We start from the raw sequence: 13778 nt of genomic DNA on the forward strand, positions 1-13778 counted from the left end.
GTCCAGTAAACATAAAAAGCTAAATCAATATTCGGTGTGACCACCTTTGCCTTTAAAACAGCCCTAATTCTCCTAGGTACACCTGGACACAGTTTTTTTTTAGTTGTTGGCAGATAGGATGTTCAAAGCTTCTTGGAGAATTCACCACAGTTCTTCTATCCATTTTGGCTGTCTCAATTGCTTTTGTCTCTTCTTGTAATCCCAGACTGACTCAATATTCTGTGGGGGTCTTTGTGGGGACCCTGACATCTGTTGCAGGGCTCCCTGTTCTTCTGTTCTATTCTATTTGCAAAAGAAACGTTTGGGAGTCTAAAATGTATTTTTCCTATTGACACACTAAAGCTGAAAATATAAATACCCATCTTAAGAAAAATGCTTTTGTGAAACATCTTATGTGCCTAAAACTTTTGCACAGTACTGTATATATAGGCTTTGTGTTGTTCTCACTGGCTTTTAACTGTTATTGACAAGTAACTTCTGTTCTTAATGACCTGTTCAGATCATTTATTCAATGAGTGCTCTTTCTCCAGTGTCTCAAATTCAGTGTCGATTCGTTTAAAAAAGTAATCTGTTGAGAGTAATGTAATCTAATGTACTGTTACATACACAAACTGAAAAAAGATGGTAGTTTTCGTTATCTAACAGTGATATGAGATCCCATTTCATCACCAAATCATGATTGTTACCTCAGTCTGCAGGATGGCAGCACGCTGTTCTTTGGCAGTGAGAGACTCTTTGAGTACATCGATGTGCTGTTTGCTGTCTGAAAACTGATTTGTGAGTGTCTCTAGTTTGGTCTGCAGGCCCAACAATTCTGTGTCCTTCCTGGACAGGTCCTGTTTCACCTGGTCAATCTGAACGAGACAAACACCTGGTCAACTCAGAGTATGTGGAGAACTCTAGAGAAACCTCCTCAAAACCAGGCCTCCAAGCTCTGGTTTTCTTAAAAATGCCTTTTATAGACACAACCTCACCAACATCTTGATGTATCACAGGTTTAACATAGCAGCATAACCATGTGTGTCCCACATTCTTTTCGGGTTCAATACAAGTTAAGCAATCGACAGCATTCGTGGCTTAAATGTTGATTACCCAAAAAATTATTTTGAGTCCCTCCTTTTCCTCTTTTTTTTTTTTTTTTTTTAATCGCAGTTGCAGTGAGGTACTTACAATGTAAGTTAATAATGTCATTCTATAAACATAAAAAATACACACTGTTTTAAAATGACTGCCACAAGATATAAACATTATATGTGTTAACATGATTTTAGTGTGATAAAATCTTGTACTAACCTTATCTGTGTAATGTTATGTCCAATATTACAACTTAGTTGCCATGACAATGTAACACCAGTAAACCCTGTAATCTGGTAAACTCAATAACGCTGATCAAACCCTGATTTTATCATACTATAATCATGTTTAAATGTATAATGTTACGTTTTGTGGCTATACTTTTGAAACAGTGTGTATTTTAATGTTCATTTACTGGATCCATTCACTTCCATTATAAGTGCCTCAATGTAACCGCAAATTTTGCTTCTTTTTTTAAGTCTAAATTATTTTTTTGTGGTAATCGACATTAAGTCACAAATACTGTCGAAAGAGATTAACTTGTATTCGGAATATTCTTTTAAGGTCATCTGCATCTAAACTGTCTCATACAAAAAAAAATATATATTATTTTTTTTACATTTCTGGACACTTAAATGTAGTCAAATTAAATTAATTTGTAGACCTGCTGAAAACAGGAAACGTATGACCAACTTTTAAGCATCTAGCAACTCCTGTAAAGAGAAAGATTTTACGTGTTCTGCAAAGAATTTTAACAGAGAGCTACACGTAACACTCCATAATGCTCAGTTACACACTTTCCACAAAAAACAATGTTCACTCATGAATAAAACAAAAGCATTTGGATTAAGTACTGACAAATGTTAATCTTCCATACACGCACATATATACACAGTTATGACATTTACATGTGTTTGTCACCAACATGTATAGTAAAGACAAACATTAAAATATCACACATTCACAGCATGCACTGGGGCAGCTGTAGCAGGTTAGCACGGCCTAAAGCTGCAACTCTACCGATTGCAAGTCATCCTAGAGAATTAAAGTGTGCACAGGCACAAGGGAAGACAAGACAGACTGAGAAAAAGACAGAAAATCAAAGAGAGCATGAAAGGGAGAGACACAAGCCTTGTGGACAATAGTGATCTGCACTCTACTCCAACCAGTGCTAAATAAAAGAGAGAGGGAGAGTGAGAGATAGAGAGAGATTGACGGGTGAAAGCACAGTGGAAGTCTACGTAGTGTGGCATCCGATCTTTCGGCACAGCACCAAGCGACTCTGCTTTCCTGATCAGAGGGAGGGGTAGAGACGGAGTAACCCTGTGACTTCACTCATTGCCGCCCACTGATACTGTTATTGTGACCAGTGTCGGCCACTGATAAGGAGAAGAGACTCTAAAGCTAATATTTTTTATCAGCTCTCTTCACTGTCCCTTCATCCACAGGGCGCATTGATCATCCAGTCTCACACTGTTGCAAGTGCTGTGTTTGTCTTAATGCGTCCAAGCGCACACTTCCCATGACTTCATTTTCGAGTGGGATACTCTATGTAACACAATAGATACAGTCGGCAATGCGGACACTGGGGCGAGGTTTAGAGTGGGGGAAATCAAAGCCCCGTTACCATAGTTACTCATTCGTTCCTATGAGGAAAACGAAAATTTTCAATAGTTTGGGATATTGTAACAACGAAAAACATGACGGAAAGCTGTTGTGTAGTTTTTTACACTTCAGACAAAGCCAAAAAACCCGGAACTTATTTTCTTTCCGCATTCCAGCCTAAAGTAGAGCACTGCGGCTGCAGTTGACCATATGCTGGATTGTAGTTTTGTGTGTTGGAGAAACATCAGAGTGGATTCAAGACTTAATCAATCATCATATCATCACAACAGCGGTTCTAGCATAGAAATGATGATGAGAACAAGACAAGATACCTAAAAAAACTTGACATGATCAGAGTGGAGTGCTGCTTATATTAGTTTTCATACTTTAATGAATCAAGCTTCTCAGGGGATATTGTGCTTACCGTTCGGTTTGGCGAGTGTTTTGTTGTGTTTAATTAATGAGGTTAAGTTGCTGTAAATGTTTAGGTGCACAGTACTGGGTATGAATATATACTTATCCCAGTTATCACTGTCTTTACTGCCAAAGTACTTATTCAGAAGAAACAATAATGAAAACTGCATATGACTGTAGTTATATTGCATATAACTGCATATTAGGTTTAGTCAAATTTATTTCATCCCCATCATTATTAAATCCCCTTCTTTTTTCATTTACAGTTTTATTGTATGTCTACTATTTTAACCTTACCAAAGATTAAGATATGTAAATTTAATAAAAAAAATAATTAAAGATCGCATCATCCATATCACAGGCTTCACCTTAAATTTGGGCTATTTTATGTGAACAATCATTTCAAAATATTATTAATGTGTGGATAAAACACTTTAATAATCATATTAAAATATATAAATTTGTTTTATGTGTTGATGATAAAAAAAAATGCAGTTAAATGTTTTAGATACCAATCGAATAACAAAACATTCAGGTGAAAATTGTAAACGTAAACTTCTGAACAGTATGACTGCAGCTCATAAGCTTGCAGCTGCAGTGGTCTTATTTTGACTTCTATTTGTGTCGGTTGGAATGCGATAAAGAATCATTTCCGGGTTTTTTGGCTTTGTCTGAAGTGTAAAAAACCACACAACAGCTTTTCATCATGTTTTTCATTGTTAAAAGAGCCAAATCTATTTGATATTTCTCCCCATTTTTCTCATAGGAATTAATGAGTAACTATGGTAACAGGGCTCTGCTTTCCCCCACGAGTGGGCGGGGCTTCCTTGCCGACTGTATCTATGCGTAATGAAATATATCAAGGAAGAAAATCCAAATATGCCAGGTTAAATACACGTTGCGCGTTACCTATATCGTTCGGAGCATGCTAAGAATACCAAGGCCAATTGTGGTTCAATTAACATTTATACATGTTGGAAAAACCGAGCTACAATCACATTATCTAGGTCTGTTAGTCTGACTTTTCAAAAATAATACTGGTACGATTTTAGTTGGACTAAAACATTTACATGACATTTTAAAAGATGCATTATTGCTTTAGTCTGACTGAAATCAAACTTTTAGAGTGTACGTTAACATATTGATTGAGGGGAAAGTTTATGGTCCATAACCAATTCTTTTGCACTTGGTTCCCCCAATATTGAATATTTGGGTTGATCCTGTGGTTTTAGCCTTACTATTATCTGTTTACAACATCAGCTTAATCAAATAACAATTTTGATCATTAAAAAAATGCTAATTATGTCAATACTGATATGATCACCAAGATAGTATTAGACATTTTGTCCTGCTGTATGATCATATAAATCCACATGTTTATGTGTGGGACTGAATTATCATGCAGCCAATTAAGCCTTGAGCTAAAGTGCCCAGTCAGTCAGTCGGTTTTTATGACTATAACCTACAGTAAATAAGAAGTATCAGAGATCTGAGTTGCGAGCTGCTCTCTCTGGTGAGGAAAGCAGAGCTGTGCGTGTTTCTAAGCCGGTTCTCTGGGTGTCTTACGGCAGAGACCTCTTGCTGCAGCTCAGCTGCCCGCTTTTTCAACTCCTCGCCCTGCGCTTCACTCTGCGCCAGATCCTCCTTCAGTTGCTCAACCTGTCAGGAGAGGACGCCGTTACTGCAGCAACACCAATCAGCATCCACCACACAGCTGGCATGCAGCCTGTGCCCAATCAAACATCACTTCGCAGTTGTGAGCGACGACGATTACGTCGTCACCGCAATCAAACCAGCGTTCACCTCACAGGCCATGCAATTATTATTTAGCCAATTAGCTCCAATAGTCCGTAAAGAAAAATGTAAAAAACAACAATGTAAAGTTTTCTTAAAAGAACAATAAATAAATTCAATTAAAAATAAAAGTAGTTAATAAAATTAAGACCATAAAAAATGTAAACACAAAGTGTGAAAGAGTAAGAAATAATTGTGGTTGTGATAAAATATACAGTATATTTAGTCTGATGTCATGATAGAGTAAAGAAATACACATGCTTATTTAATTGAGATACACACCATCCCATAACATTAAAAGGGATAGTTCACCCAAAAATGAAAACGATTTACTCACATGTTGTTCTAAACCTGTATTTAGACTTTCTTTCTTCTGAAAAACACGAAACGAAATGTTAGGCAGAATGAAAGCCCTCAGTCACCATTCACTTTCAATGTATGGAAAAAGGGTGCAATTCAAGTGAATTTTGACTGAGGTCGTCAGTCTCTTATATTCTGCCTAAAATCTGTTTTTGTGATCCACGGAAGAAAGGAAGTCATTCAGGTTTTGAATAACATGAGGGTGAGGGAATGATGATAAAATTTCTATTTTTAGGTGAACTGTTCCTTTAGGAGTCAGTATAATACTGCAAAACACCTGCTATTAGCCAAACCCAGTCAACAAAACAATACATTTGTCCTCACATGGCCGATATAGGTTAAAGAAAAAACACCTTAACAAAACAGATGCAGTCACTATGAGAAAGTCTACCTTATTCTTCATGAACTTGGAGTGACTACGGTAGACCTCCATCTGTTTCATCTCCTCCACTCTCTCCTCTGTGCTGAGAGCTCCGTTTGATTTCAGCATCTGAATCTCGTCCTCCAGGTCTCTTAGACTGCGCTCTAGAGAGCTGATTTTAGAGTCCTGCAGAGATCACAGACAGACCAAATAAAGCAGAGGAATGGATGTCCTCAATTTGAAGGTGCAAAATGCTTTTAAGCTGTTAAATGGATAGCTTACCCAAAAAATAAAATTCTGTCATCATTTACTCACCCTAATGTCATTGCATACCTGTATGCCTTTCTTTTTCCACAGGAACGCAAAAGGGGATATTTATACATTTTTATTGTATGGGAACAAAAATGCACTAAAAGTGAATGGTCACTGAGGCTAATATTCTGCCAAACATATTTTGTGTTCCACAGATGAAAGTCAGTCATATGGGTTTGGAACAACATGAGGGCGAGCAAATAATGACAGAATTTTCTTTTTTGGGTGAACTATCCATTTATACAGCATTGTACAGTTAATAGAGTTGTCTTTTTAACTTTTTTTTTTACATCTATTATTAATAATTAATCATGACCATCAATATACCATTTGAAAGATTTAATACGCAAGATTCGATATCTGAAATCTGTATTGCACTCAAATTGTTAAACCAATGCTATTATTTAAAATCTGGTTATGTAATTGACATATTAACCAACAGGAAATGTGAAGTTAATTAACACGATGTTAAAGAGGCCAGCCGTAAGGAGTTTTACCCAGCATGTTTTGTTCTTATTTTGACTCTAATCTTTGCTATACAATGTGTTACATAAAATACCCCTTCAAAGATAAAACCTACACATCTCAAATGATTTACTCTAACAAAAAACAAAATAGATTGCAATAGATTACAGAACTGATTCAAGTGAGAGTTTCAGATGAGGTTTTAGTTTGTATCATGTGATTTTGACAAAGACACTTTTATGGATAATATCCTTCTAATATATCCTTATTAGGGCTGTCAAATAAAAATTTGAAATTCGTATATTCAAAATGCACATTGAAATGCTAAAATGGTGCATTTGATTTTTGGATGTGTGCAAAGCACTGATGATGACTTCAGATCGATCACATTCTTGCGCTAAAAAAGGTTAGACACAGCGCAACAAATACAGTTTAACAGAAAGCAGGTGTCTCAAGACGCATTTTAAAGTTCTTTTTAATTAGACACACCATCTAAAAAACAGTGCGCCTGCACGAGACGCTAAATAAACAAAAACAAAGCAAAACAAAGACAATCATCTGGCACTCATTTACAAAGAAAAATGAATGGATGGTTGCGAAAGCGTTCAGTGTGAACAGCCTCTTAAAGTTGGTCGAGGTACTTAGCCGTTGCGTGTTGCACTCTTAAGCATTTCTCAGATTAAGCAATGATTTTTTTTAAACACTTTGTCAGGAAAGATGTTCAGCTTGGAAATGTGTGTCTCGAGATCCTCGCGTTCGGTTCCATTCTGTTGTGTTCTGTCTGTTTGAACAACCCCTGGCCTGGGCTCATAGTCTGAGCTGCTTCACCACCGAGTTCAGCTGAATACCACTGCTATCTGGGAATATTGCTACCATACATACAACTGTACTGAATAAAAAACAATGTGGTATTTTGCTATTATTATGAAGCTTGAGTCTGGGGTAGTATTCTGTGCCATCAGTGCAAGTGTAACACCAAGTGAACTGTCTATTATTGAAGCATTTAACCCCCTCATTTTACTTTTGACTTAACAATTGAAAATATGGACTGACTAAAACTTTTTATTTATTTATTTTATGCACATTAGTTGAAATTGGAATGCTCTTTTTTAACAGCCAGGAATGTTCTTTGCAATAATATAACGGTGCTGTATGGTTTATGTATTTAATGCGCCCTATTGTGGACAAGGAAAACAACGTCAATTTAAAAATCAGCTGACTTTAAAATTGGAATATTATTCAAATTTTGAAAATATTTAAAGGTGCAGTATGTAAGATTCAGAAACCCTTGTTATTAATGATACCTGTGGCCGTTAAGTGAACTGCAGCCAGCTACCTGTTGCTCGTGCTCACGCACACACTCCATAGGGATGTAAGCATCGACCAAAACAATGACGTAACGTACAAATCATGCTGACAGATGAGGTAGCATAATTAAAACTACACAGTTATGATTGTTTTACTACAAACTTTGAGACTGCATATTATATTGAACTCTCCAGTGTTGGAACAGGGCTAAAACAAAGTGTGGATATAGGTCTGACTAGGCGAGACTGTAGATTGAAGTGATCACTTTTCTTTGCATGATACATTGACTGCATTTATACGATAGCCTATGTCGGCGTTAGCTAGCTAGCCAGCTTTATCAATAGCTGTCAGCTAAATTTGGTGGATGATGACATTTTACATTACATTTATGCATTTGGCAGACGCTTTTATCCAAAGCAAATTACAGTGCCCTTATTACAGGGACAATCACCCTGGAGCAACCTGGAGTTAAGTGCCTTGCTCAAGGACACAATGGTGGTGGCTGTGGGGATCGAACCAACAACCTTCTGCTTACCAGTTCAGTGCTTTAGTCCACTACGCCACCACCACTCCTTACTTTGACAGTAGCTGTTTATAGCGGAAGAGAAGCTAAAAGCGACCCACTCCCTTCGCATGAAAATCTTTACAGGCTTTAATAGGCAACTAGGAAGTCCGGGAGGGGCTCATTTTTTAAGTTGCGTTACAAGCCATTCACACATTGGCAAAAAAAAAAAAAAAAAAAAAAGGCGAATATTACATGTAAAATGTTATATGTTGCACTTTTAAGGTAAAAATTCAAATTTAGTTTCTCTGCCCAATTGACAGACCTAATTCTTATATCCTTACACCGATCAGCCACAACATTAAAACCACCTGCCTAATATTGTGTAGGTCCCCTCTTGTGCCGCCAAAACATTCTGAGATGCTATTCTTCTCACCTCGATTGCACGGAGCGGTTATCTGTGTTACCGTAGACTTTGTCAGTTCGAACCAATCTGGCCATTCTCTGTTGACCTCTCTCATCAACAAGGCACTGCTGCTCACTGGATGTTTTTTGGCACCATTCTGAGTTAATTCTAGAGACTGTTGTTTGTAAAAATCCCAGGAGATCAGCAGTTACAAAAATACTCAAACCAGCCCATCTGGCACCAACAATCATCCATGCGATTATCTAATCAGCCAATCGTGTAGCAGCAGTGCAGTGCATAAAATCATGCAGATATGGTCAGGAGCTTCAGTTAATGTTCACATCAACAAACAGAGTGGGTAAAAAATGTGATCTCAGTGATCTGGACTGGTTTGAGTATTTCTGTAACTGCTGATCTCCTGGGATTTTCACACACAACAGTCTCTAGAATTTACTCAGAATGGTGCCAAAAAACAAAAAACATCCAGTGAGCGGCAGTTCTGTGGACAGAAATGCCTTGTTGATGAGAGAGATCAACAGAGAATGGCCAGACTGGTTAGAACTGACAAAGTCTACAGTATCTCAGATAACCGTTCTGTGCAGTTGTGGTGAGAAGAATAGCATCTCAGAATGATATTCTGAGATGTAGGTTGGCGCTGTTTTCGCGGCACAAGGGGACCTACACAATATTAGGCAGGTGGTCTTAATGCTGTGGCTGATCAGTGTATAAAGTATATAATATATCCTTACTGATTATATCAATATCCTTTCTTGGTTGTCTTGGAACACACAACACATGCACAAAACAAACAAACGTACCTTCATCTCAATGACTGTCTGCAGGGCCTTGGTTTTGGAAGATTCTGGTGCAGCCTCATATCGTCTGTGGAGGTCCTGAGGAAAGAACATGAGACGAGGATCGTGAGGCAAAACCACAGGAATATATTGCCCCCCTCTACCGCCAACCATGAACTGCCATGGATACACCCCACATTATGTCTAGCCCTAACACTGATGAACAAACTACTCTCATACAGCTCTGATGAGCCAAATTATCAATTTTGTTTTCAAACAGAAAACTCTAAGCCAAAAGAGACAATTATAGTCCCCCAGCTTGATGTTCTTTCAGTATAGATTGTTTATGCATGGCTGAGTCCCATAGAAAAAGATGATGTACAATGCAGCCAACAAAGAGATCTAATGCAACGTCCACCAAACACAAAGAAAATCTGCCAGTCTGCACCCTCAGGGCAATTAAATATGGTTTCACCACAGTAAACATGCAGTAACCATGTAACCATTTTTTTGTGTTGTGTCACAGGGACCATATGGAAAGCAGAAGTGCTTCAGGGACTTTACCTGTTGAAAGATACTTCTGAATGGCCGTCAATGAAACTAAATGCATTTCCCCCACAGAATGGTGTGCTTACAGACATTATCTAACAGCAAGGCCTAACTCCCCATGCTTTCCAGCCAAACCTTGACCCAATGACTATGCGATTTCATGAACTGCTCACTAGGTGTCGCCAAAGTTATGCCATTGGCTTTCGGCTGCCTCAGAAAATGCCTGATGGAAATACACAAAGTGAATGCCAGAAAGACACCTGAGAGAGGTGGGAGACCTTGGTGAATTTCTTTCAAAACTACAGAAACTCCTTCTAGACAGCATTGCATCTCATTCTGACAAAGATGAAGGGATACAGAGAGAGAGAGAGAGAGAGAGAGAGAGAGAGAGAGAGAGAGAGAGACAGAGAGAGAGAGAGAGAGATTGGGGACCATAAGGGCTTTCCCCATCACATAGTGGTGGAATAGATGCCTTGTTGTACTGGCAAATTAAACTCAATTCACTAGATATTATGTAATACATCATGACTGAGGAATTTCATTTGCACAGTGAATAAACTTTAGGAAGCTTCCCTCCTTGAGGAATATTACAAAACTCAATGTGATAAATGTGTCTTCTGCCAAATTAATAGCTTTTGCACTCAGCAACATCTGTGTCTTCTTTCATCAATGTTCTTTTCAGTCTCTCCTGTTTCTATAGCAACAAATGCTCAAAGCCTTCAATTTGTAACCGGTTACCTCTCTCTCTCTCTCTCTCTCTCTCTCTCTCTCAGCTTGCTTGTCTGCCTCAGTTTAAAATGACTAATCCAGATAACTAGATTCATCAACAGCCTAATTGTTTGATCGTGAATGATTTTGTTAAGTCCTCTCTGGATAAATGACCAAGTGCTCGCATCTTCCTCTAAGCAGCTGTTTGTTTTGTACATTATATGCCAGTTATAAATATTTTATTGACTGTCATACAATCCACATTAGATGTTTAAAGGCCACTAACACAATAAAATAGGTGGTGCAGTCAAATTGTAGACCAAACTTGTAAGAAAATGGGTAAATCTATAGAACAAATGCCTGTTTATTCTCTCATAGGTGAAAAAAAAAGCTCCTATAACAGCAGAAATAAAACAAATCTCAGAAATTAAGCTTAGCTCAAAATATTTTTCATATGTGTAAACTTTAAGTGACATATAAAAACATATTTTGGACATGATTTTATGGGGGGACTTAATATTGTTTGACATCACCCCCTCCAAAGAAATGTCAGCAAAACTGATGTCTGTAATGATTGTACTTTTGGTGGCTTGGATAAGTGACAACCTACTTAATTACTAACTTTGTATAAGACCTTTCTGTATGAGCACTGATATGTCTGGTTACATCAAAGGTTGCATGATGATTTTCTGAGGTTCTGCAACAGCTCTTACCTCCCTGAGCAAAGTAATTTCCTTCTCCCTCTGCTCCAGAAGGCTTTCCAAATGATGGATGTGCATCTCGGCATCCGCCAGCCTCCGTGTGCGCTCATGGTCCTCCTCGCTGGCTTTGGCCGACAGCCCTTTGCTCTGCAACATCTCCAGGAGCTTCTTGATTGACTCGTCTCGGGCGTTGAGCGTCTGTTTCTGCGTGTCAATACGGAGTTCCATCTCTTCCAGAGTCTTCCTGAGGAGAAAGAGCTCCTTAGCCTGTCGCTCATGCTCGCCATGCAGTCGCTGGAAGTTCTCCTCAGTTAGCTCAGCGCTCAGGGGCTCGCCAGGACGAACGCTTGAGTCCTGCTGGAACAGCTGGTTCAGATCTCGCTGAATACGAAGCTCATCCTGCAGGGCCTGGATGGTCATCTGGTGATGCTGCAGACAAACAAATGGAGAGATGTTGTGTAAATAGAGACTTTATATGAAACGTGTAAGTGAAATGTGTGTGTGTGTGTGTGTGTGTGTGTGTGGTGTTCTTATATGTGGCATTTCCTTGCCATAAGGCTAAAATTTGTGTGCCTGGAATTTAGATTGAGCAAAAACAGCATTATTATAATTAGTATAACTTTATTTGTATGACTTAAAACATAAAAATCTTCCTCAATGAAATTCAAAAAATTTCAACACAGATGAAATGTGTATCAATTACAATGTTTACAATATTGTGGCTTTTCTGATCATTTGAGAAATCTAACTGTTGTATGCTAAAAAGAGAGCACTACTTATGCCATTATTTAACAGTCTATTATATTAGTAGGCAAACAAAAGGGCTTGATAAGGGGCCGTTCACACCAAATACATCAGTCTGTGCTGGTTTTCCAGTTGTTTTTCTATGTAAACATGCACTAGTAGGTGGATGTATTTGACCGTTGTGCAGAATCTCTGTTTTTTGCAGCATCTTGCACAGGAGCAGTGTTTAGATATCATGTCGAGAAAAAAAATAAAATAAAAAAGTGCCCTGAGATAGAGTTCTGCTCTTTCATGCGCAGCTGCTAGCTTTTAGCGCATTTGGTGTGAATGGCCCCTAACACACTAACTCAAATCATCTACACCGATACAATAACTGCACATTATTATTAAGAACAAAATGCTTCATAATCTTTCATAACATTTTTAAAATGTTCGCAGCCTCTGAAATAAATTATCACTTTAATAATTCCATGAAATCTTGCATGACTTCAGAGAGTTCTTGAAACACTATGGCAGCTATACATTTCTGATCAGGACACTGAATCTCTGGGGGTTTGAGGTGTGTTTTTGTACTGTTCAGTGCACTCAAGGCAGATGGCTATTTCACCTGAAGCTGCTCTCTAGTGGCCTGCAGTAAATACAGGCCACAATCCTCAACTACACATGTCCCTTAGGAGAGAGATTCATGCTGTCTATCTGGACAGAGCGTCAAATAAGCATTAAAGAGGAGCTACGCTGAAATGGAGTTACTGTAAGGATTATATTTGAGATGATTTTGTCATGGAAGGTGTGCAGGAAGGACAGAGGGCATGAAATTCAACACTAGGGCGGAATACACCAGTGCGCATCACCATGGAGACAGGCACCCAGACTTGATCTGCACCCTCTGTCAACACCAACAACAAACCCAGACCTTCATCCTGTGCTATGAGCAGCATCAGTAGCCACTGTCTCACCACTCAGTCAACAAGGTTATAATAGTTTTTAATTTTGAATTTAGTTTTATTTCTATTTCACTTTCAATTTTTCACTCCAATTTAGTTTAGTTTTCGTTTTGTTTGTTAGTTCTTTGTTAGTTTTATTTTAGTTTTTCAGTATATTTAGTTTTATTTTAGTTTTAGTATTTATATTAAGGGATATTGGAGAATGAGGAAAGCACAGCCATTAACTAAGAAAATAAAAAATGGCACTCCTGGTATAATGTATAATAAATTAATACTTTTTAAAGCTAATAATATTGTCCAGTCAAGAACAGTGAGTGGTTTTCTCATTTTCTTGTTCTGGTTCTTTGATTAATATTAACAACAGCAGCAATTCTATTAGCTTGGATTTACACTAACAAGTCCGACTTTTTTCTGCGCTGTTTACGTTCACTTTAAACATCACTCTTTGAGTTTACATGAATACTTCACCAAGATGGGCATTTTGGCAGAATTTTGAAATGTATTTGATCATTCAGGCGCGTATACGCACTACGAGCGTTCTCAGAGCGCACCTGCATGTAAGCGCACAAAAATTCAAAGCGTGCAGCTATTCCTAGATAGCTAGCGAAATATAAAATTGAACGTCCTGTATTATTTTCAACAGCAGATTAAGAATAAGAACTTTGTAATAAGGCCTTGGCTATATCACAAATATAGCCATTTAATTTTTCGTTATTGTCATTCAGGCTACTTTTCTC

General features: G+C 38.0%; 1 protein-coding gene across 1 annotated transcript in view; it reads right to left on the bottom strand.

Moving 5' to 3' along the window:
* Positions 1 to 13778, bottom strand: part of LOC127435251 (ELKS/Rab6-interacting/CAST family member 1-like) — a 294247-nt gene that overhangs the window by 248893 nt on the left and 31576 nt on the right. Inside the window, exons 3-7 of the mRNA XM_051688552.1 lie at positions 11366 to 11782; positions 9420 to 9494; positions 5639 to 5794; positions 4660 to 4752; positions 687 to 854 (exon numbers count right to left, since the gene is read on the bottom strand). Of these exons, the coding sequence (XP_051544512.1) occupies positions 687 to 854; positions 4660 to 4752; positions 5639 to 5794; positions 9420 to 9494; positions 11366 to 11782 (909 nt within the window). The remainder of the gene's footprint in view (positions 1 to 686; positions 855 to 4659; positions 4753 to 5638; positions 5795 to 9419; positions 9495 to 11365; positions 11783 to 13778) is intronic.

This window comes from Myxocyprinus asiaticus, chromosome 45 (genome assembly GCF_019703515.2).
Source record: "Myxocyprinus asiaticus isolate MX2 ecotype Aquarium Trade chromosome 45, UBuf_Myxa_2, whole genome shotgun sequence".
Lineage (NCBI taxonomy): Eukaryota > Metazoa > Chordata > Actinopteri > Cypriniformes > Catostomidae > Myxocyprinus > Myxocyprinus asiaticus.